At 35.7% G+C, this 23,011-nt stretch overlaps 1 protein-coding gene across 2 annotated transcripts in view; it reads right to left on the bottom strand.

Moving 5' to 3' along the window:
• The window catches only part of BIRC6 (baculoviral IAP repeat containing 6), a 154,236-nt gene that overhangs the window by 85,378 nt on the left and 45,847 nt on the right, over positions 1-23,011 (bottom strand). The window contains exons 18-40 of one of the 2 annotated variants that reach the window (XM_030448725.1): positions 22,121-22,282; positions 21,875-22,006; positions 21,518-21,615; positions 20,147-20,294; positions 16,908-17,041; positions 15,625-15,771; positions 14,974-15,161; positions 14,019-14,333; positions 13,501-13,600; positions 12,826-13,040; positions 12,450-12,658; positions 11,777-12,123; positions 10,630-10,849; positions 9,963-10,096; positions 7,374-7,511; positions 6,508-6,635; positions 5,936-6,067; positions 4,438-4,653; positions 3,902-4,085; positions 3,319-3,474; positions 2,992-3,125; positions 1,394-1,547; positions 605-721 (exon numbers count right to left, since the gene is read on the bottom strand). In XM_030448725.1, the coding sequence (XP_030304585.1) occupies positions 605-721; positions 1,394-1,547; positions 2,992-3,125; positions 3,319-3,474; positions 3,902-4,085; positions 4,438-4,653; positions 5,936-6,067; positions 6,508-6,635; positions 7,374-7,511; positions 9,963-10,096; positions 10,630-10,849; positions 11,777-12,123; positions 12,450-12,658; positions 12,826-13,040; positions 13,501-13,600; positions 14,019-14,333; positions 14,974-15,161; positions 15,625-15,771; positions 16,908-17,041; positions 20,147-20,294; positions 21,518-21,615; positions 21,875-22,006; positions 22,121-22,282 (3,908 nt within the window). The remainder of the gene's footprint in view (positions 1-604; positions 722-1,393; positions 1,548-2,991; positions 3,126-3,318; positions 3,475-3,901; positions 4,086-4,437; positions 4,654-5,935; positions 6,068-6,507; positions 6,636-7,373; positions 7,512-9,962; positions 10,097-10,629; positions 10,850-11,776; positions 12,124-12,449; positions 12,659-12,825; positions 13,041-13,500; positions 13,601-14,018; positions 14,334-14,973; positions 15,162-15,624; positions 15,772-16,907; positions 17,042-20,146; positions 20,295-21,517; positions 21,616-21,874; positions 22,007-22,120; positions 22,283-23,011) is intronic. The other variant, XM_030448726.1, reaches the window with a different exon arrangement.

Here is a 23,011-nt window from a genome sequence, read left to right as displayed (position 1 = left end):
GGTAAAATTATTGCAGTCAATAACAAACATTCAGAGACAAAGGTTGTGGTTGTCACTGAGCCTACTCTATCATCAGATACCCAATTAGTGACAGCATGGATATTAAGGGACCTGGACTGCACATCTTAACAAGATGAGCAGTGCAACCTCATTGACAGTTATCTTCAACAATAAGGAGTGTTTTTATAATACAAAGCTTACTGAATAGCTGACTTTAAAATTCTATTCAAATATTTCCATTTTTGTCACTGAATCAGTGAAACTATCACAGTAGCTTTTAAAGAGCTAAAATATCACAAGGAATGCAAGAATGCACAAAACCAGGAGACTTAAGATTCACTTGAACCTGCATCAGAACACAATCCTCCATTGCAGTAAAAGAAATCCTGCATATTGGAACAATTTCCCAAAATGTCTAAAATATATGCATTCACATAATTTAAAAATCTAAATAAAGTAGTATCTCTAAAGCTCAGCCAAACAAGAAAATTCAAGCGAAATAGAACTATTTCTAACCTGCTAATCGACTGAAGAAAAAATTAGTACAAATTTCAAAGCATCATGGTTGTTATGGCAAGAGAAAGATTTGACAGTCTGTACTTACATGTAGGAGATGTATTTGTTAATGCCTGTAGAATGGAATCAGCCTCCAGGGTGGACATCATCTTCAGCATCAGCTCAGCCTGCTGTTCAAGTCCAACTTCTAGGCGTGCATCTAAAGCTACACAAGGCAACAAGCAGGGTAAAACTGAATTATATCAAAGATATGTATTTACACACAACACAGATTAAACAGAAAAAACCCAACCCTCAGTACCACTAACAGGAAGATTCACTTTATGATAGAATTAGAACTGAATATAATAATCTTAGACATGAAACACGTTGCCATGAAAAACACACATCTTTCTTTCCTCAGCCACTTTAATATCACACATGACTAAACCTGCATATGATTAAGCCTGTTTTTCCTAACAAGAGCCAAAAAGATGAATTTCCCCAGTGTTACAGTAGAAAGATCTGTCAACCCAGTTGGGTAGTAATTCTCCAAAACAAACTAGTGCACCACCTCATTCCTTGGGGTAGAGACAACTATCCAAAATATCAGTCAATTAGAAAAGAGTTTCCAAGAGTTCCTGAGAAAACAGGCATTAGTTAGAACTACCTGCAAGTGTGTGTTCAACAATGTTAGAAAATAAGATTTTCTGCTGTGTTAGTCTGTTTTCAATATATACTTCAAAAAATATTTCTTAGTTATCACAGAAAAAATGTGGCAAATAGAAAATCTAATTCCTTCCACTTAATGTACACATAGATTGTTAACATAATTTGATATACTCAAGTGTCAAATACAGGAGGGAAATCCAGAGCAGAACTTTAGCTCATTGCTTACCTTGAGAGACTGATACGCTTACAGTCTGTGATCCGTTTTTCTCTGTAGTTACTGGTGGTTTTGCAACTGGAATTCCGACGCCTCCGATATAAGGGTTGTAATTGTAGGTGCCATAATCAGCACCCCAGTAATCATACCACGTGCTACTTATAGGCTTTAGAAACAACAACAAAAAAATGAACAGCGACTCTTAATACTGTCAAACTGAAAAAGTAAAACTTGTAATAACTAACAACAAACACTGAAGTTACAAAAAACTAAAACCTGAAGATTGGACGTAATAGCTTAAGAAAATTTTGTTTCAATTTTTACTGCAGTATAAGCTACTAGATTCTTAGTGATTGTTAAAATCCAGCAATGTAGTTAGCTGTCTCAAAAACACAAGAAGACAATTTGAGAATGCTATCATCAGCTTTTAATCACACATTTGTACTATTCTGTAAATTTGGAAGTGGTGTATCACACAGATATTTTGAGAAGTTATTTTTTGAGGCAGAATGCTATATTATTAACTGTACTACCAAAGTACCTTGAAGCCTCAGTGAGGCTCAGGGATTATTTGTACTTGGCTCTGCAAAAGAAAGGTGAATAATCTCTAGCCAAGAGTCACAATTTCAGACACTAAGAAAGCATATGGCACCATATAGGACAAAAAAAAATAAATAAATACAGTAATGTAAGACTGTACGAAGACAATCCAGTATGCCTGTCTTTTAATGGCAAGATCCAGTAGCAAGTGTAATTTTACAGATACAGAAGAAAGATCAAGAATGAAGAAGTGTTTTTCCAGCTGTTTTTTACAGGACACCCAATCAGGTAGTAAGATCATGAGATACCTGATGGATGGCATGAATTAAGCAGTACTGCCACATGAAATTATTGCAGAATGAAGAAAGATGGAAATATCTATAACTAAAATTAAGTGGTAGATGGAATTTTTAGGAGAGTGACATTTAAAATTAAAATCTCAACATGATAGATGAACAGTGGAAAGACGTATGAGGGAGTATAGAAAAGGAAGAAAATTTAGAGTTGAGTGTGAAAGTGGTGAAAAAATAAACTTAGGTTCAGTCAAATGAGACTGAAGATTTAAAACCATAGGAAGAAGAGTGGGAAAACTCCAAATGAGAGTGTCATTCTTATGGACAGAGAAAAGAAACTCAATATTTTCTTATGAACAAAAATATTTTTAATATATCTTGACAACATATTACATCTAAATGTAATTTTACTACTTCTGATATATTTGGCTTCCGTTTTAAGTTTTGTTTTGTTTTTAAAGTTTTCCATTTTAATTATATTTTTTCATTCTGCTTTTGTTGGCTTTCAGATGTACTGAAGTATGAGTAAACTCAGAATCTCTCGTCTATGGATACCTTCATAAAAAGCAAAATAATTTGTGGTCAACTGAGATGTGGATACATCTGAGATTTGAACACAATCTTTACATTCTTTCCTGTTGTTCTACTTTAAATTTTATAAAAAGCTAAGAGCAGGCCTAAGACCTAAAATGCCACTAAAGAAGAAGTGTCAGAGAGAAAGAAAGGATTTTACTGTTGCACATGTAAAGGTCTCCTGAAAACTCAGGTGTGTTATACCTTAAAGACTTTGGCTGCAAGGGGATCTTTTTCCAAATCAATATCCAAAGGATCAATATCAACTTCCATCAGGTCTTGCAGTAATTCAAGGTCAATGTCCTTATCTTTCTCCAAAGATGCCAAAGGTGGAGCACCTTTGAAAGATAGAGTGTTAATACTACCAAGTAAAAATTGTAAGCCATGATTAATGTATCATACACATAATGGCTAATTAATATTACCAAAAATAATTTACAGGTATTTTGATAGATGAGTACAAGCCAACGGGTTTTTGGGGTGGTTTTTTTTCACTATACATATAAACATCAAGATGATGGAATAATTTACCTGTGATGTCATGTGTTAAAGGCTCATCAATTGATTCCACTAACTGAACTGTGGACTGCTGAAGAGAGTCATCAGAATCCCCAGCTGAAGCTCCAGCATCTTCTCCCAAAGCACTTTCTTCCATAGCTTCAGCTGCTATAGGTGCCAACAACTCTCCTATGTATAACATTAAGATAAAACTGTTTGAAGCTTAATTCGTTACAAATTAACATCCCAGTGTCTAAAGCAATATTTTCTTCAGATGTTTTTCTTCATCTAACTCTAAATCCTCCAGGGGCTACTTCTTCAAGTGGAGCAGTTCTGCATCATTTTCAAATTATAAATGTTAAATATAAATATTTAACTTCCCAATGCACAAGTCATTAATTCAAGATTGTCAGCAATCCCAATTTTAGACTGGGTTTTTTACACTAATCTCCATTTTACAGAATTTTTTTTTTTAATTTTTAAAAAATTAAAAAAAAAAAATGTATTCACTGTTAGTAGCGTATGCACATTCTAACATAACAATAAAACCCCCTAAGGCATTACAGGAAGAACATTTTAAATGTAGTGTACATGCTGAAAATTACTAAAAACAAACCTGCCAGAATATCCTGGAGCATACAAGTCAGAGAATACTGAGCCCATGCTCCTCCCCAAGAGATGTCTCCTCTGTTAAAGTCAGTTCCAACGAGAAGCAGCAATAATCTTTCCAACTGAGTCTCATTTACAATCTCACATAAATGAATTGTTGGTCTTGTAGCGTTTGCAATTCTAGCAAGAACCTTTTAAAAAAAGAAAAAAATGTCTATTCATATTTAATACTATAAATATATGTAATAGTTTAAATGCTTACTAGAGTTTGCTTATAAGTAAATCACATAGTTCTATTAGTTTAAATTTTATAATTTTACAATTGCAATTAATTTAAAATATTTTTTTTAAGTTCCTTTTCTACACAATTTTGAAGCCATGATACTGTGTGTTACTCAGAAGGTGATGGATCAGAAAAACTATCTTGCTGGAAATCAATAGAAATCTTAGTGCTACAGCTGATTTTTACCATCAAGCCTGCAAAAAACTAGTTTAATGTGGTCTCCATTGCAACTACAGAGTGATATTCCATATTTTGATTACCTTACAGACAAATAGAAGTAAATCTGCATGACAAGTAAAGTCCATGGACAAGAGAAACAGTGCCAACTTCTGCACTACAGAAATACAACGTTCATGTGCCAGTGTAAATGGAAGTGGTTCAATTTCTGGAGTTTCCTTTGCTGTTGATACTTCTGTATCTAGAGTAGAACGAGGCCATTCTGCAGTCCGACGTAAGCGTATCAAGTCCTTGAAGTGCTGCAGAAAACAGTTAAATTTTAAAACTAACTTTCAAGTGTTTTTCCAGTAAAAATCTGAGACAGCAATAATAGCAGCTATGAAATGTTAGCAAAAAAAAAAAAAAACCAACCAAACTGATGTATGAGAATCTGTAATGGAATTAAGGCATTACTGGTAGAAATTTGTTTTGCAGCATGTCATCTCAGATGACACACTCAACCAAATTATCTACTTCTGCACAAATGCCAATAAAACCTTTGTTTGCCCCAAAACACACTGAGAATATGTATTTTAGAAGTTTCTACCTATTTGCACACCTTCATATAAAACTATTGTTGTCATGAAGCAATCTGCATATAAAAATAGCTACTATGGAAATTTCCCCTTACAAGAATGCTGACTTCTCAGTTCTTCACATTGTATAAATAATTTTTAACTTTCTCAGTAGCTGCAGGGTACAAAGTCTCCATTAACCACAATGAATTGAACTAGTCTGATACTTGATTCGGGCTCTGAACTACAGCCTTTCTGACAGTGTCTACAAATTCAAAAGGGGGAAAAAGGTGCTTTTAATAATTCTTCCCTTCACCCAGGGCACACATTCAGCAGCTCATTTCATTGTTATCAGATACACAAGCAGTCTAAAATTAGGTAATGCAAATGCCTCTAATAACTTTGCTTTAGTAGTAGCCACTGAAGCTACCAGAAAACAAACTATTTACTAACACAAAGGTGTAAGTTTTCTCCTTTGTCATAGCTGAAAGTGATTAGCAGGCAAAGTAGTAAAAACTGCATGAAACGCAACTATCAAGTGCACAGTAATACCATAACTAGATGTTAAGAGACTGCAAGGGGAAAACTCTTTAGTTCAACATGCTTTTTTGAAGCAACATGGCTGCTATAAAGTGAAACTTCAATAGCTGGACAGAATTTTTCAGCCAGTGACTTATTTAAAGGCATCTCCAGGGGGGCCAGCAGTGGAGCAGCCCTCTGATATAACCTGCTGGAATAAAGCAGAAGATAGTGCAGGAAAGAACAGCTCATGACAAGCAGAGTTAGTGAAAACTTATGACTTTCTTTTTATGCTGATGTTTAAATTTTGGTTTCAGTTTGTTGGGCTTTTTTCCATAATCATTAAACTTCCAGATGGCTGCTGTTTTCAGCATCAGTATATACTTGATAGCAGCCATGATGAAACAATTTATTTTTAAAAGATCAACGTAGGACAAAAATGACTTTGCAGGAACAGGTCTTTTCACATAAAGGACAAGAAGTCAGTTACAGGTTCAGAGCATCATACCTTTGAAGTAGCCTGCTTTAGTTTTGCCTGTTCTACTAAAAGTTTGTATGATGATCCTTTGTTGCTTTGTATTTTCTCTTTTTCCATCTGTTCCACCAAAGCCTTCTGTTTTGCTTTTAATAAGTTAAGTTGCTAAAAAGAAAATGTTAATAGGAAAAAATGAAAATTTAAGCAATAAGATGTTAAAAGGATCAGTATGTTCATGTGATAGCAATCTCCAGTTCAACTTGTAACTTGAGCTTTTCAAATACAGTTTAAATATAATTTTAACTGAGACACTGTAAGGGTCTTCTAGCAGATCCAGAACAGATGAAGGTGAACAACAGTATTTTTAAAGAAGCTCAAGACATACATGCCTAAGGTTATTAGGCATTAACAACTGTCATTAATAATTACCAACTTTTTAATGTAAAAGAAGTTAGGCAGCCTTTAGCTACAGAACCAGGCCTATGCAAAAGCAAGGCTGAATGTGTCCCAAGGCCAAAAAAGTTCTTTCAAGAGATGAGATAATGTAATAATTTATAAGTAAGATATACTTCCATGAAAATAGCCACTACCGTGCTGGAAGTCACCTGTTTATGATGCACAAGCTGTTTTCTGATCTTTCGGGAATACAGTCTGTCTAGGCTACTGTTGCCTTTAGTAGATCTGCTCAGGCTCTGAGTGTGAAGGCTATTATTTATAAAACTCCACTGGTTTCCTAATGGAAATAGGAAAAAAAAAAAAAGGAGATATTAATCCATCTTATTCAACCTCACTTAACTCCAGAGAAAAGCATTTAAGCTGCTGTATTGGTTAGTATCTCCATAAACTATATACTACAGAAACAAGAAAAATATAACTCTCTTAGTGTTATGCAACTGCCACCACTGAGCATAACATTTCTATGTAATTTTAAAATGCAGTGGTACCATCTTGTTCACATTATTTTTAAAACATACAAGAAATAAAGCAAGACTGTCTTAACTAAAAATACCTGAACAGCTTCCATAACACAAAAGCTTTACAGTTTTCATATTTAGAAAAGTGATCAAAAAAACCAATAGCTAATCCAATTAAATAATGATAAACGGAAAAAATGTGTTTAGAAATACTGGATACAAATAACATAGCAAATACAAGTAATAAAATAATATTGTTCCCCAATCTCCCAATGCAAATCATCTCAACACAGTGTACTTTCAGCTGCCAGGTCCCTGAGTGACAGGATAGTACACACACATTTTACAAATTAAAATCAGTCCTGTATTTTTCACTTTCAAAAAAGTGACAGTTGTCATATTTCTAAGGGAACATAAAGAAGCAGACAACAGTGCACACAAAATGATCACATGTGTTTTTAAAATCTCATTTTTCAATGGAATTGAAAATAGATTTTAATTATTGAACAGCTCACAAGCCAATACCCACAGAAGCAGGGTTTGCTGGTGTTACAGACCTGTCAAAAATCGTTCCCTCTCTTTTCCATTCAGAGGCTTCTTGGCTGTGGCTGCTTCATCTTCAACTGTAGCTACATAATCCAATAGTCTGGACACCAGCATTACGACCCAGCTGATCATGGGAATGTCTAAAACTCCTTCAAAATAAACAGATTTGAGTACTTTAATAAAGTTTTGAAGCTACAACAAACTAGTGGTTAAAGAAATCATAAAAAATAATCTGCTGGCACACATTTCACTAGGCTACAAGGATTCCATCCTACCCCCACCTTTTTTAACAAACAAATGAGGATAAGAGGCTGAGCACTTACAAATGGGGGAAGAAATCAAGCATTCAGTACAACTCAGGTGCAAGAGGAAACATCACAGTTCTCTTATCACATGAAGTCAGAAGTCAAAAGCTTCACCTCTACTACTAAATCTAAATTTTTTAAGAGTTAAAAAAATCTATATCTAAATTTTCTACACACCAAATGCAGAATGACATATAAATTAGATGTCTCAAATTCCAGTGTGCAATTCCTCCATCAACCAGGGCTCCAACAAGAAAGTTATAACTGCACACAAATACTTTCATTTTTACTCCCTTGTTGGTGTATTTTCCCATAGTCATTTGAACAAGATACAGAAGAAACAAGACTGAATTCAGAGCAGATAAAACATGCTGGTGGCACTAATGACTTGCTACTTCCTATCTCAGTCTCACACATTAAATGCAGTATTTTTGTACAGTCAGAAGGGAAAAAAGATGTATCTTGCGCATCATGCAAGAAAAATCATTGTGTACATGAGCAAATCTAGATGAATAGCTCTAAAGTGAACTCAAGAATACCTGATGAAGACCAGAAACCCACAATTAAGGACTACTTGATCACAATCTTTAGCCAAATGGCATACTTTTATGTAGTATTAATATAGAAGAGTCATTAGTACTAGAGGTTACACGCATACTTTCTGACCTGCATACTGTGCTGAACCACATTTAACTACACTATGCACTGACCTCAAAAAAGCTTTAATTAACTCAAACTATTACTAATTCCAGATCAAACAAGAAAACTAAGGCACAGCAATGACTTGTCCAAAATCACATGTAGATGCTAGCCCAAACAATAGGATGCAGACCGTGTTAACTCCTGTCCATACTGGCAGAAAGTAGCCCACCCCAAGCAAGCAAAGAAACAGGCAGCCTTCCCCTAACAGGGCCTGAACAAGGACTGCAGACTAAATAACAAGAACAGAAATTAGTAGCACTGGTGATCACTACACACCTTTTTGGTTGACAAAATAAAAAAAGGAGTCTGCTGCAAGGTGAAGCACATAATTTTTCAGACTTCTGTTCAAATAAGTGCATTTCTTTCTCTTTTAACTCTTACAAATTAGTATTTTCAGCTTCTCTTCTTCCCTTCAAGTCTATTTTGTTTATTCCTTTTTTCCCCTTCCTCTGCCTCCAAGTTTACAACCTCTCCCTGTCCAAAACACTCACACCTCTTGCTCTGATTGTCCTTTGTTTCTAGACTTTTTCCCTATTACATTTTCACCCCTTTGACTCCTAGTTATGCATTATAGTTCTCATACAGAAATTTCTTCTGCCATACCTGATGCTTCCACCACATGTAATAATGCCCTAGTACTCACCTGTACTGTCCAGAAGGAAGGAAGCTGGAAGACCAGCAAATTAACCTCTGAAGTATCACTTACTTCTGCTTCCTAAAGTCCTCCGTGAGGACAACTAGTAAGGCAAGAGCTATGAAAGGAATTGGCAGCTGTGGGGAGAGTGCAAACAGAGGTAGAGGAGATGTAAGCTTGAGTTTGCCTCAAACTAGTTAGACTACAGCAGGATACCTCCAAGATAGAGAAAGTACATGGCAGACCAATAGGAAGCAATAGGACAGCTTCTGAGAACAGCTCTTGGCTTGGGTACATCAGGAGACAAGGTAAAAAGTAAGGAGAGTTGGCATTTACCAACTTTCAAGACACTAAGAATTATAAACAATACATCTTCTACAATGCTCTGCCACACGTACCCAACAAGTGGGGTACCTTAGAGCTTGATGTTTCCAAAAACAAACATTTCCTAAAACTTAGAGTAGTTAACAAAACAGCCAAAGAGAATAAAGTTTTGAGAATATAAGTTGAGTAATTTTTCCAGGGTTTAAAAAAAACTGAATTCCTTGTGATTACAAAAAACCTCATATACTTTGCAAAAACACAAACTTGTCTTCATAACCACAATTCAACTCAAAGCAACAAGGGAAACTTCTTTCTGAAAATGCTAAATTCCAAGTCATTCACCAGAGCCACTAAGTTGTTAACACTGGATGTTTCCCCCACTCTATTAAAATTTGAAAGCTCCCTAGCTGAACTGAAACCAACCACACAGATTTTACTCAGGTCTAAACAGGGGGGTGAGAAGATGAATCTCTTTTAGCACCTAAGAACAAGAAGTTTCAGCACATTTTAGAAGACACTTGAGTTTTGGAAATACACTCAACAAGCTATTTCTTCTTTTAATACACCAAAATTGTGAGCTAGTCTGTCAATTTTTAAGTTTATACAGAAAATAGTTTCCCAAATCATAGAGCTACCTTCAGTTCTTCTGTGCACAGGTAAATGAGGTTGCAGTGGTGACAGCAGGTTGTCCAGGAGATTAAGTAAACTTTCTAAAACGCCACTGTTGCTAAGCGATCTTTGGCCAATGCAAGAAAGCAACATGAAGACCCTAAAAATGGAATTTACATATTGAGATTTGTTTTTTCAAATCCAGTTATATTCTGAACCACCTCTTACTGAACAATATTCCCCTAAGCTTTCATCTGAGACACAAACAGATTGCTACAGAAAGCAGTACTGTGGCCCACCAAGTGAACTGGCTTTCTTGTTCCATGTTAAGGATAATGCAATATTTTGGGATGAACATTTTCTGTTTCACCCTCAAGAGGTCAGCAGAGCATTCCACTTTGTATATCTGAAATGATACCTCATCTCTTTTATTTCCTATGACACATGATATATTGAATAGCAAGGATAAAGAATCAAATCCATATATTCTTCTATGCCCAAGTTAATTAATTTTAAGACAATATAAATGTTACTGTTCAAAGAAGACAGAATGCCACAGAACAGCAAAAATGCTTGATTAAAATAAAATGTTACTGTTTAGAGTATCAAAGAACTCTATCAGTAATCTGAAGCAATCAACACATCTAACAGTCAGTGCTTAACTTGGTGCTTGGTTATAGACTTATACCTTACCTGTCTTGTGGAAATATGAGAAGCTGCTCTGAATTGTATAATTCCTGCAGTACATTTGAGAGAAATTGGCCCCACCATCTTTCTCCTCCACAGAGTTGAACAAGCAGAAGGCCAGTATGCAGTCGTATCTTTGGGGTTCCACTGATACACAGGTGTTTAAATAATTCTTCACAAGCTTGAGCATGAAAAGTACTTTGCAGAACCACAGGAACTGAGTGACCTTTTGTGAAAAGAGAACAAGGAGCTATGTTTAAGGGGACAATGGCTTGAAAACATAGGAGGAACGTTTGCAAGAAGTTTTAAAAGCTATTTTGGCTAGACTAATTAGCACAGCGGCAAAGAACATAAGCAGAGATGGTAATCTGCAGGTATACCATAAAGATCAGGTCATTTTTGGTGAAAACCACATCAATTTCATGTGAAAGCAAAATAATTTAAGAACGAACTGGCACAGAAACTTACAAGACATACACACCTATCTATCAGCAGAATAATGTTCTACCTTTTTTTTAAAACAAAACAAAACACAACACAACACAACACCACATGACTCCTACTCAGGCTTTTGAATTTTCATTCTCCAAAAACTATTACAAATGGCAAGCTTAAATATCAAGAATTCTAACCAGGTAATTAAAATGACTAATGGAGAAGAAATTGTGGTTTTATGACTTCTTTTTCTCCCCCCACAGAAGCAATTTCTGACTACTTTCCCCACTTCTAAGAGCCTAATCCACCCCCAGTGTTGCATAGGCATCAATGCTCACAGATCCTTCCACAAGCTGATGCTACCTACGAAAACAGGATTAATTCTGTCTGGGCAGTCTTTTGTTGCTTCAGCAAATTGAGTTAGTCCACAGAAGCATGAATATCTGAACAAAGAAATCTGCAGCCAGGACCAGGGAAAAGAGAGAAGGACCTTGATCTTTTCTCCTCGTCTTTTGGGAGCAGGAAGTGTTTAGGTCAGCTTGGTGCCACTGGTGTAATTTTTACACTATTATGTTACCAGCTACTAAAATCATAGTAAAATGTATCTGGAAATAGTTTAAAAGCTTTATAGTGGTAAAATACAGAAAAAGAAACAGAAAGACTTGCCAATTGTTTCTACAAGCATGACAGAAATCTCAAAACCTCCAAAAATACTAACCGTTGGAAGAATGAAGCAAACTAAGCAAAGTATCCAGTAAATATCTAATGATGGTGCGTAACTGTTCTGTGGATGACATCTGAATCAACTCTTTTGGATCGGATTGCTCCTTCAGTGTTTTCCTGCTTGCCCCTAAAGCTACTTTGAGCCTCTGAACAGCATGGTGAGCCAAGTTGAGTTGAAGCTGTAGCTGAATGCAGTCCTGGTAAGCAGAAAATACTCTGCTATCTTCTTCTACTGCCTTGTCTGGCTTTCGTAAAAAGTACTGGGCATTGTTAGCACTATTGAGTGGTGGCAGGTCAATACTCTGCAGAAGGATTTCTAACCGATGACAGGCCAAATTGTACCTAAAGGGAAACATTCCAACATGCAGTTCAATAGACATTAGGAAATGGCAAAACATTTGACAGTCAACCTGCCAGAAGATGATTTCTAGTCCATTTTGAATGCACTGTTAAAACAGATACTGAAAAAAAATATAGCATGGTCTTTGTTATTGCTATTCACTACATTTCTACAACAAACAAAGAGTTTTCTTTGGCCTGAAAAACATCATAGGAAAAAACTCCACATCTATAACATGATGATATCCCAGTGGTTTAAGTTAACATCATGATATCCCAGTGGTTTAAGTTAAAGAAACTACTAAGTACACATATGCTTTTCTTCTAACCTGCATTGTATGTCTTCTTGCAATGCAACCATCATTGCCAAGTGTTGATCAATTTCTGGCTGATTTGCAGCTTCACCTTCTCCTCTGAGGGGATCATGCATTAGTTTCAGCTCATTTTCAAAGGGCAAGATATAGGTATGGCCATAATAAAATCCTAATGGGATTTTCGCTCTGGCATTTGTGCTACCATATCGACCAATAACAGTGATCTGAAAAAGAACACAGCTATACTGTAACACACTTGTACCAAAGCAGGCAAACAAACACCAAGTGAAAAGTTCATAGACAACTAAAGTTTGGTCTGAAGACAAATTCTACATAATAACAAAGATCAAGAGTTTAAAAGATAAAGAGTATGCAGTATATCTCCTTTTACCTTCATAAACCTGCAAACTGGGGGTGGCAACAAGTCATGCAAAATAAGTGAATGTGTGCTAATGTCAGTAGCTACTACAAGTCGCCTTCCATCCACTTCTTCTCCTAAAGTCCAGATGTCAATTGACAAAGAAGCCAAATCTCCACAAGTGGGGATCAATACATCTGTCAGCAATATAGGTCTTCCAAAATCTAAGGTCACAAATCTTCTTGCCCCTAGGGAAAAAACACAGGATTGCCTAAAATACCAGCACCGTTAATCAGAAAAGTAGTGTTACTTTTCAAACAATAAAGCCACTGTTTATACATTGTCTGAAAGGTGCATATTTGAAGTTAAACATAGCTGCACAGTCTCAGAATCTCTCGATAAAACTCTGAAAAAAATTGGCTTAGACTTAATTTATGTTGCTAAGCTTTTTATGTATTATTTCAGAATAGGTGCTCTGTCCAGTGACCAAACATATCCCCCCAGGCCCCTTGACTTTTTCAGCTTTATAAACAAGACCGAATGCTGGGGCATCACATTTTAGATACAACAGAAATGCTAATGGAGAGACATCTTTTCTTTGGAAAGCCAAGTGAGAATGAGCCTAAGCAACTTCACTGAGAACTTGGAAAATATTCCACATCATTTTAGAAAATGTGTCAAAATCATTATTAGGAATTCTGGTTTTACCTGAGTGCATTCGCTCTATAATAATTGACTGATGAGGTGGAGGTTGAAGAAAATGTGAGGCATGAGATATTGCAAGAGCAAGACCGGATCCAAGTGGATTCTGAGGAGTGGGAAAACATCAGTAAAATTAAGTCATTAAAATCTATGCATTTATAAAAAGCTGTTCTTTACAAAAGAGTGTAAGAAGAAGAAGCTTGTGATTTAAATATGTACAATTCTGACAACACCTCACAACATTTATATTTGAGCATGAACCTTCATACTACATTAACTACTAAATTCAAAGGATTAGTAAATCCTTATACAGCTAGATTAGCTCCAATTAGAAGAAACCCTTTGAGGTGCTGGAATGACTATCTTGCTTTTTTAAGTTTTCATTTTCACATTGTCTAAATTACTTCCCACATTTCATCCAAATAAACAGCTATTTGGTAGCACTCAAGAATAAATTAGAATCTGGCAAGGCTTAAAGCATCTTACATACAGTTTCACAACCACCAGCAAACAATAATAATTACCGTTCTAGACTTGCTTGTGTTTTTGTTATGTGCTGCAAGGTTAACTGTTGGGGGATCAATGACGGAACCTGGGAAAAGCTGAGCAAGCTCTGCATTAATAACAGCAGAGACTGCCTCATTAGGTGGAGTCAAAGGCGGAGTCATAAACAGAGGAGTTGTTTTTGGTGTGGGTGGAATGACATCTGAAGGATGGATGAAGAAACCTGGGGCTGCTACTGGATTAGAAGGCACAGAGTTGTGAACAGGACCAACTGCTGATGCTGCTGCTGCTGCTGCCGCTGTCGTCTGATGCAGCTTTGCTTCCAGCTTGGCCTTCTGTGGGGAAAATGAAAGCAGTGTATGTAGCAGATAATACTGCCTGTGAACACAGGAACAGTACTGAACTACAATGTTCAACTTTCATTATAAAACTAGATTTAATAAATCCAAGCTACCTTCACCATAGGCACGTTAGATGTCCAACTATAAGCTGAAAAATGAAACTATTCAATTTTACTTCACTTGCTAAGAAAAATGAGTAATAAAGTAATTAACTGGAGTAATAAAAAAATAATTAAAAAAACTACAACTGAACAGCAAAATATACAGCCAAGCTTCACACTGACAATGGCTTTGTAAATGGTACTTTCCTATGTTAGCAATTGTGCTTTTCATTTCAGTGGGTTTTGTCAATTTTAGACCAATATACCTAAGTATTAAGACTTAGTGTTGATTAGAAACTCCCAACCCACCCTCAAAATACACAAAAAACAAGTTTGAAAGACCAAAGCAGCATGGGAGACACTCTCAGCATTTTGCTTAATAAGAGTGATCCTCAGTCATGAGCTGTTCCTTCCTCAAATACACTGTGGAGGGAAAAAAAAAAGAAAAAAAAAAAAGTGACTAGCTCTGCAACTACTTTCTCAGCTTTTGAAGTTTAGAGACAGCATTAAAAAATAGCTAAATAGCCTCCAACCTGTTGCTGAAGCTTCAAAAGCTGCTGCTGTTTCTCTTGCAGCACCTGGAGCTGTTGCTCGGCTGAGGCCATTGCATGAGAGAGAGACTGCAAAGCTACCTGGGCTGCTGAACTCAGTGCTGTCGAGGCTTCCCCAACCGTTCCAGAAGAGAGGCCACCAACTGCTGGGGTAACCCCAAAGGTACTCACTGGCATCAAACAAACAAACAAAAAACAAACCACATGTATGTAGAAAAGAAATTATAAAAGACACCTTTAATTTAATTCCTTATTAATTGTTAAGAGCAATGTAAAAAGAAGATAGATATCTTTTTTTGACTCAGATCTTGCCACAGCATATGGTTTAAAGACTACACAAACTCATCATACATGCAATGTTTTCGTTACAGAAGAGCCACATAATGCCCCATAATTCCTTTGCCACATAAGGCTGCAAGTTAAAGATGCAAGCTTATATGTTGTGCTCTCTGATAGAAACACGTTGATTCCAACTCACAAAGTTGGAATCGAATTTGTTTTTTAAGTTCTAAGAAGTTTAACTACACATATTTTAAAAATAATACAGGCAAGGTTGTCAAATAGTGCTTATTATGTCCAAATAGAATTATTATATTGTAGAACTAGATAGAAAAAATGAAAAATTGTATATACCAGTAAACGTACTTGCATCGTCCCTTTCTATTCTAGTTCCATCACTTGTTGAAACGCAGGTAAAGTGCAGAGGTTCAACTTCAAGAAGTCCAGTAAGGGAAGTAAAACTGCCTTCAGCAGCTGCACAGCTACTTATTTTCCCATTTCCTGAAAGAGAATAAATATCTGCACAATCATGTTTTCTTGGTAGTGACATTTCCAGCTCTGAAAAGTCAAAAGGGACACCTAAATATAATAAATAATCTACATATTTTATTACTTCAGTGTGGAACAAATACCATTACATTATCAGATCCACAATATAAATGGAACTATATTTTTAAATGTATAATGCTGCCAAAACTCAACATAGTATCTTAAGTCAAACTATCAAATGTGACAGCAGACACATAGTGTAATCTTCTTAATTGCATAAATAAATTATACATGGATACTGGATTCTTCTATTCTACACAGTGAGAAAAGTAATTTGCAAAAATACACTTATCTTACCAAAAAGGAAGAGAAAGAAACAGACTGACTAAAATCAAATCCCAAGCTAGTATAAAAACTAGACTACTATTCAATATACCAACCAGTTCAGAATTGCATAGAAGGAGGGATAGGAAGGAGATGGACAAGTACATTCAAAAAAGGAAAGGAATGACTAACTGATGAGTATGCTTGCTATGAAAAGAATCTTCAGACAGGTAAAAAATGTCTCAATCTTAGAGCATGCCCTGGCCTTAAGATTCACTTCCGAACTAATCTGATAAGACAGATACAAATATGCTTTTAGGATATTTTAATGACCGAAACAGGAAAATATATCTCATTTAATCTGTAATATTTAAGTAGAAGAGCACCATATGGCAGCTTCCCAACTTCAAAAAATCCATTTAGGTTTCTCTGCCATTGAGATGGTTGCTAGTCTAAATGAGTAATAACATATCTCAAGAACACTGGTCAACAAAAGTGACAGACGCTTCCTAGATGACTGACCTAGGGAATAACAGCAGTCTTTCTAGTCAATCTCTAGCCTTTTCTTAGATCTTCTACAGTACTTCCAAACAAACAAAACAAAACACAAAAATCCCCAATGACAGATTCTAGAAATATGCTTTTTTCTTGCTGTAAGGGATTCAGGAAATGTGAAAAAACTCATGAAGCATGAAAATACCTTCAACTTCGTCATGTACAGCTATAAAGCATATGGAATGTATAAAACCACATCTTCACTAAAGAAAAACAGTATAACAGAATTACCAATTATTCCTAAGAAGTTTACTGGTAAAGATACATACCTGACAGAACATCAGACAAATCAATTTCATCTGACTGTACTCCAATGCTGCTGTTGTACACATTTTTACAAGAAGAGCCACTTATTTCCAAATCAAAAAGAACTGGATCAAAAGGAGAACTATATAATCCATATCTGCAAATGGAATAGGAAAAACAGAACTATTCAAACAGTAAGAATTTACATAAAATTATTCACAGAAAAAGACCAAGTATTTACTTACCAGAATTGTCTATGTTTCAAATAACTCATTTTATTTGATTGACATATCTTAAAAATTACCATTTACTTTACTATAAATTTATTAGGTAAAAACAGCTTATGATGCTAAGTAACTAACTGTTACAAAACAGTTGAGAAGATGTAAAACTATTCTGGAAACATGACACATAATCACAGTCAGACATGGAAGCTAAAAGTACAAGCCTGAGAGAATTAGCCACAGCAATACACATGCCTGCACATGGTAAACCAGACATTTATCTCAAGTCCATAAAAACACAGTATTGATTTGCAAAAGAGCAAAAGAAGTTCCACCTCAGCTTGTTCTCCCATCTGAAGTAAGAAGAAAAAAAAACTGCTAGGGACAACAATCAACACTTACCAGTACTTCAAATATCTGAACAGAAGAAAATCTCATTACTCCTACTCTAGCAGTGTTGCAGGGGAAAAAACCATAATACAATCACTGAAGCAACAAAGTGATGCCAAATCAATTAGGGTTTTATAAGTTGAGAAAATGTAAAAATTGAAGCAATAGCAAAATAAGTGGCTTTATTTTTTTTGTACCAATACCTATTATCAGCAATTGACAAGAGAAAAAAATAGAAATCAGGCCAAATTATTAAGCAGGAATAAAAAGAAAGAACACATCAATGAAGGTACAAAAGTAACAAACAAGTAACACTTCACACTTTTGACTATTGGCAAGAGCCAGAACAAATCGTGACAGGATGTTCCTCCACACCTTTTCCCTGTGATCCTGATCAACTATTTATCATACAATCCCTAACAAAGTTACTTAAAAGGACCTACAAGATAGCCTTATACTATGAACAACACATATTAGATTAAACTAGGTTGCTCTCTACATGCTACATGAAAACATGTACATGGAAACAGTGCAGACTGCCTATCTAGCAAGACTGAGGTGTTTCCTGGATGACCTTTTTTTATAAACAAAGATAACATCTTACTGTAAAATGGTTACTAAAACACACAGAAATTCTCACAGCCTGTTTTAGACCTCAGATATACAAACTCAATAAATTAGATCAGCTCAATATTAACACTGATTACTTGAACAATTTCAGGGAAGAGTTTGATTTATTAAGTAAGTAGGTGATAAAAACTAAAAAACTAAACATTTTCTGTCCAGCCCATATTCATATTAAAAAGCACAGTGCCTTCTGCCGATCCTTCAGAAGGAATGGTCATGTTTGCAGTTTTAAGATGCATTAGCAACACCTTTCAGAAAAGAATACAGAAGTTACAACAACAGAAAATCCTCCAAGCAGACATCTGCTTGTATTTGTTTACCAAATGCTAGGTTATTGTACCTGATAACAGTACCCAAGCAATGGCAAAGAAGAAAAAAGCAAATCACAAATAAAATAAAACATGACTCCAGGAGAGGGAAGGGGAAAAAGGTTAAGCCATACTTGCTTTGCTTAATCTTAATACTTAGCTTCTACACAAAAAAGAGTATCTTACAGTAGTATCTTGATCTGCAGACACCAAAATGAAGTGTCAGCCGATTTTGCTCAAATAAGTAAATTAAGTCAAGAAATAGTCCTTGTTAAAGAGATACCGTATTCGAAATGAGATTAGAAAGATGTGTCTGTTATTATTCTTATCCTAACTGTGGGGATACTGAGTTAAAACAAAAGGAAAATTAGTTTCCAGATTGACTGATGGCAAGAAGAGGGGTCACTTCAGAAAGCTTCCCTTGAGATCCAGACATCTGTGTTCACCATGAGATGATGTAAAATTGTCACATGTGCCCAACTCAAAAGTGGGCAACTGGAAAGGAAAAAACCTTTCAGATACTCAGTTTAAGGGATGTACTTGGAAGCACTCTATATGAAGGAAATGTGTCATTTTCATGTCAGGTGGAACTTTCATGTTTTTCTCCTCTATTTGGTTTCTAAAGAAAATGTAACATGAAAATTAAAAACCTTTTGTTTTTCCAGTTTCCTTTGTGTATTTTTCAAAAATCTCCAGTGACCACTTCAATTGCTAGTATAAGTCTTCTAATCAACTGCAAGGATCTTTGAATTAGATGACCCTTAAAGATCCCTTCCAACTCAAACTAGTCTATTATTACATATGGTGAAATGAAATAACTGAGATGAGGAATTTAGTAGAGAGCATAATAAGGATTCAAGTGTTAACACCTGATGTTTTTATCAAGTACTTTGGGATTACAGACTTTAAAAATAAAAAAAACCCCACAAAAAAACCCCAAGATACATCCCACCCAGTAAAAAACTATCTTCCTACGTCCAAACTTAAGAGTACTACATTTTCACTTTGATCTGAAGACTTGGAACTAGCCTTTACTAAGTCTCTTCTACCTTGATCTTTCTTGACTTGGAGGAAAACTCTCGCCCACAAATCACAGCTGAAAGAGCTGTCTAAAAGCAGCAGGCTCCCATAATCCTAACACAGCTTTGGAAACTGCTACAAAACAAACCACTAGATATTTCCTTTAATTATCATGTAAATTCAAATTTAAATGGACAAGCAGTTCAACATGTAAAAGATGCAACATCACAGTCTGAAATTACACTGATACGTGACTTATAATAAGAACCTGCATTCCCAATAAATTACTCCAGGTCTCTACACTTAAGAATCTGGCCTTTAGTAGCAATCATTAAATAGACAGAGATACTATAATTTCATTTATTATTATTCAGAACTGAAGCGATTTAATATATTTAATTCCCTTCCATACTCAAAATAAAACATACCTTGTTAATCCTTACACTAAAAATCAAAAACATTAGGTTACGGGCTGCACAGACTTCAAATATTAAATACACATTTGCTGAGTTAAAGTGTGCTTTAAAGTGCAAGATAGCTACTAAATTCACTTTTTATGTTGCAGAATTCAAAACTATTTTACAGGAGAAAAAGCACCTTTTGTTTTTAAACAGCTGAACTTTTCCAGCAGACCATGGAATGTCATTAGACAGTTTTTGTTATTAAGTTTACAACAGCCACATTTCTTAGTACCTTGTTTGAAGTAGTGCTTCCATAGGTGTCAGGCGATCCTGCAGCTGTCGGGACACAGCAGTCAGCAATGATGCACAAGCTGTACTACATCCTGCCAAATCTTCATCCTTTACATAATTCAGCAATACAAAATACCAATACACAGATCCTGAATTAAAAAAAATAAAATAAAATTAGGTAAAACATGATGTGAATTTTCCACCCAGAAAATATACTTTTAAGTATAATCAATGGAAGTGACAAGTGAAGTTTCCAGTGTTCACTGAAAACAGCCTAGGAAGCATTCTCTCCTCTATTTGAGAAACTTAAATTTAGATTTATTCTGCAATCGTTAGTCTCCAGAAGTACTTTAAATTGTCTTATCAAATAATTCCTCATTGAAGAAAAAAGGTTCCCAAGAGAAAGCTTTCCACATACTTCTTTTGTAGCTTCTGCCCACTGCTCCTAAGCACAACATTTTATATGTTCTTGATGCATGTTCTAAGGTGCTAAGCTAGGAGTTCCAATTCCTTCAGACCCAGCCATTCTAAATTTACTTCCTCCTCTCCCCTTATCCTCTGTGTTTGGTTGCTCTCTCCTTCTGTATTTGCTGGAGGCATTCTTTCCTTACAGATCAGTTCTGAGAGCAGAGCACAGTGGCTTGGTACAAAAACCCAAACTTAAGCTTCTATGCATTCCATATCCTCAATAGCAGCATGTCAAATGTTTCTATCTGGGTGGTAGCACAACAATCATTTTAGACTGCAAACTACTTTTCCTGCAAGAGTCCTTGGTGATGCCAAGATAGATGCAGTTCAACGTCATACTGTGAAAAACACTAAAGCAGGTCCTCCTAAACATGAGTGCTTAAAGTCATCTTCCCCTTCTGCATGGCAATCAAAAGGTTCCAGCAAGATGCTATGCTATCCTTTCTCTGCAACATAAGTGAGGAAGGAATTTGATTTCCTTAAAAATATCCTTTTGGTGCAAAAGTAACACAGGGTTGGTTAGCTGGACATCATTTGAATAGTCAGGCTGCCTGGAATAAAAACCCTAACTTTGAGAATAACAATCTTGACTCTGACTTATACCAATAGAATCTGTGGCTGTCCAACACCTTTAACAATGCTTAAAACTTTACTTTAGCTCTCCCCAAAGTGTCAGTATCTTAGCATTCTGCTTTAAGCAAGCTAATTTGCTTATAATTCCATCATCTACAAATGCGTACTTCATACTTGCATACTACCTGACCAGACTTCTCCAAGAAGCACTTTGTACAAAATGAAAAATTACCTTATTATTACCTTAAAAATTCTTATTTTACAAGAGACTCCAACAAATCATGTCAAACAACAAATGTGTCATTTATGTCAACAAACATTGTATACATACCACCTGTTGCAGCAGCAGGCAAAAGAGGCATATTGTCAAGTAAAGCTTTTAGAAGAACTGATCCAAACCCCTGCTGACTCGGGTCACATCTGCCATTGCTACAAAGAAAATCAATGACACTTTAACACTAATGAATAAAGAAGGAAACAAGAAATCTCCTCCAGAAGATGGATGTTTAAAGATTGATATTCTTTGCAGTCATAATCTATTACATTTTTCCTCAACAACAGATCTTTCTAGATCTTGTTGCTTCATAAACTCAACAACAAACAACAACAAACACACATACAATTCAAACTGCATGAAAAACCCCAAAATATATATGCAAAAGAAGAACACTATATAATTAGCACTGACCTGATGCATAGTGCAAGAAATCGTGCACACTTGTGAGCTATGCTCCGCCCAGCTTCAAAGAAGCAAACGCGAATTACATCAGAGACACATTTACGTGTTTTAGAAAGCAAACTGTCATTTCCTTCCTTTGAGCTGTAAAAACAAGTTGCGTACTTTTGAGAATCATATAAAAACTTACTCTTTTTTTTTAACAGAGCTGGTAACTGAGAAACATACACACGACTTTAAACACAGTTTCTCTCTTACCTGCCAGGTCCATTTGAATACACTCCTGCTAGCCAACAAAGTGTGTCTAGCACAAGACTCTGAGCATGCTCTGTAGTGAGACCATCATCTGTCTTCTTGCAAAGAGTGCTAAGTAGCTTCTCATGGAACTCTGAAAACTGTAACATGGCACACCTTTGAACTCTAGGGAGGAGGGGAGAGAAATAAACACCAGAATTAAACAATATGGCCCTTTCTGCCATTAAATTATCCCTCTGGCTTTGTATTTGGGCTTGTAAGTGGTGGAAAAAAAAAAAAAAGCCTAGATGACGGTAAAACCAGTACATAAGCACAGGTTATACTTTCCACACAAACATTCACAATCTTCCTATTTTCTGCTCACAGAACTTCCTAGGTTACTGTATATTACACTGGAGGTTTTTTTCTTATTAACTAGAAACCTCTAAACCTAAACAAACTTTCATCATCTACAATACTCTTTGTCAACCACTGGCAAACAACTTTCTGCAGCCTCTTTGACCTCTTTAAGCTCATTACAGCTAGTGTCACTGTTGTGGAGTGGAAGTTAAAGAAATTAAGTTCTAAATATAATTATTTGCATTTAGGTCTGTAGTACAAATCCAGATACCTTAACCATTTTTTTAAAAATAACAATTTGTTAAACAAATTTGATTCTAAACTTTTTGTAAAACAGTGAACTCCCCACTGTAGAAAACAAGAAAATATGTGAAACAGGAAGAAGATCCTTCTGTATAAAAAAATAAAAATCTGTCCAAATAATTTATCTTATCAATAGAAGCTATTTATATTTGCCTTTTCAAGTCAGGCAATTAGAATTTCATGCACATTCTGAGACTCTGCCACAATCTGCACAACACAGTGCCTTCAAACTCGCACTTTCCAGGATTTTCC

This window comes from Calypte anna, chromosome 3 (genome assembly GCF_003957555.1).
Source record: "Calypte anna isolate BGI_N300 chromosome 3, bCalAnn1_v1.p, whole genome shotgun sequence".
Classification (NCBI taxonomy): domain Eukaryota; kingdom Metazoa; phylum Chordata; class Aves; order Apodiformes; family Trochilidae; genus Calypte; species Calypte anna.
This window is presented reverse-complemented; position numbering and strand designations above follow the sequence as displayed.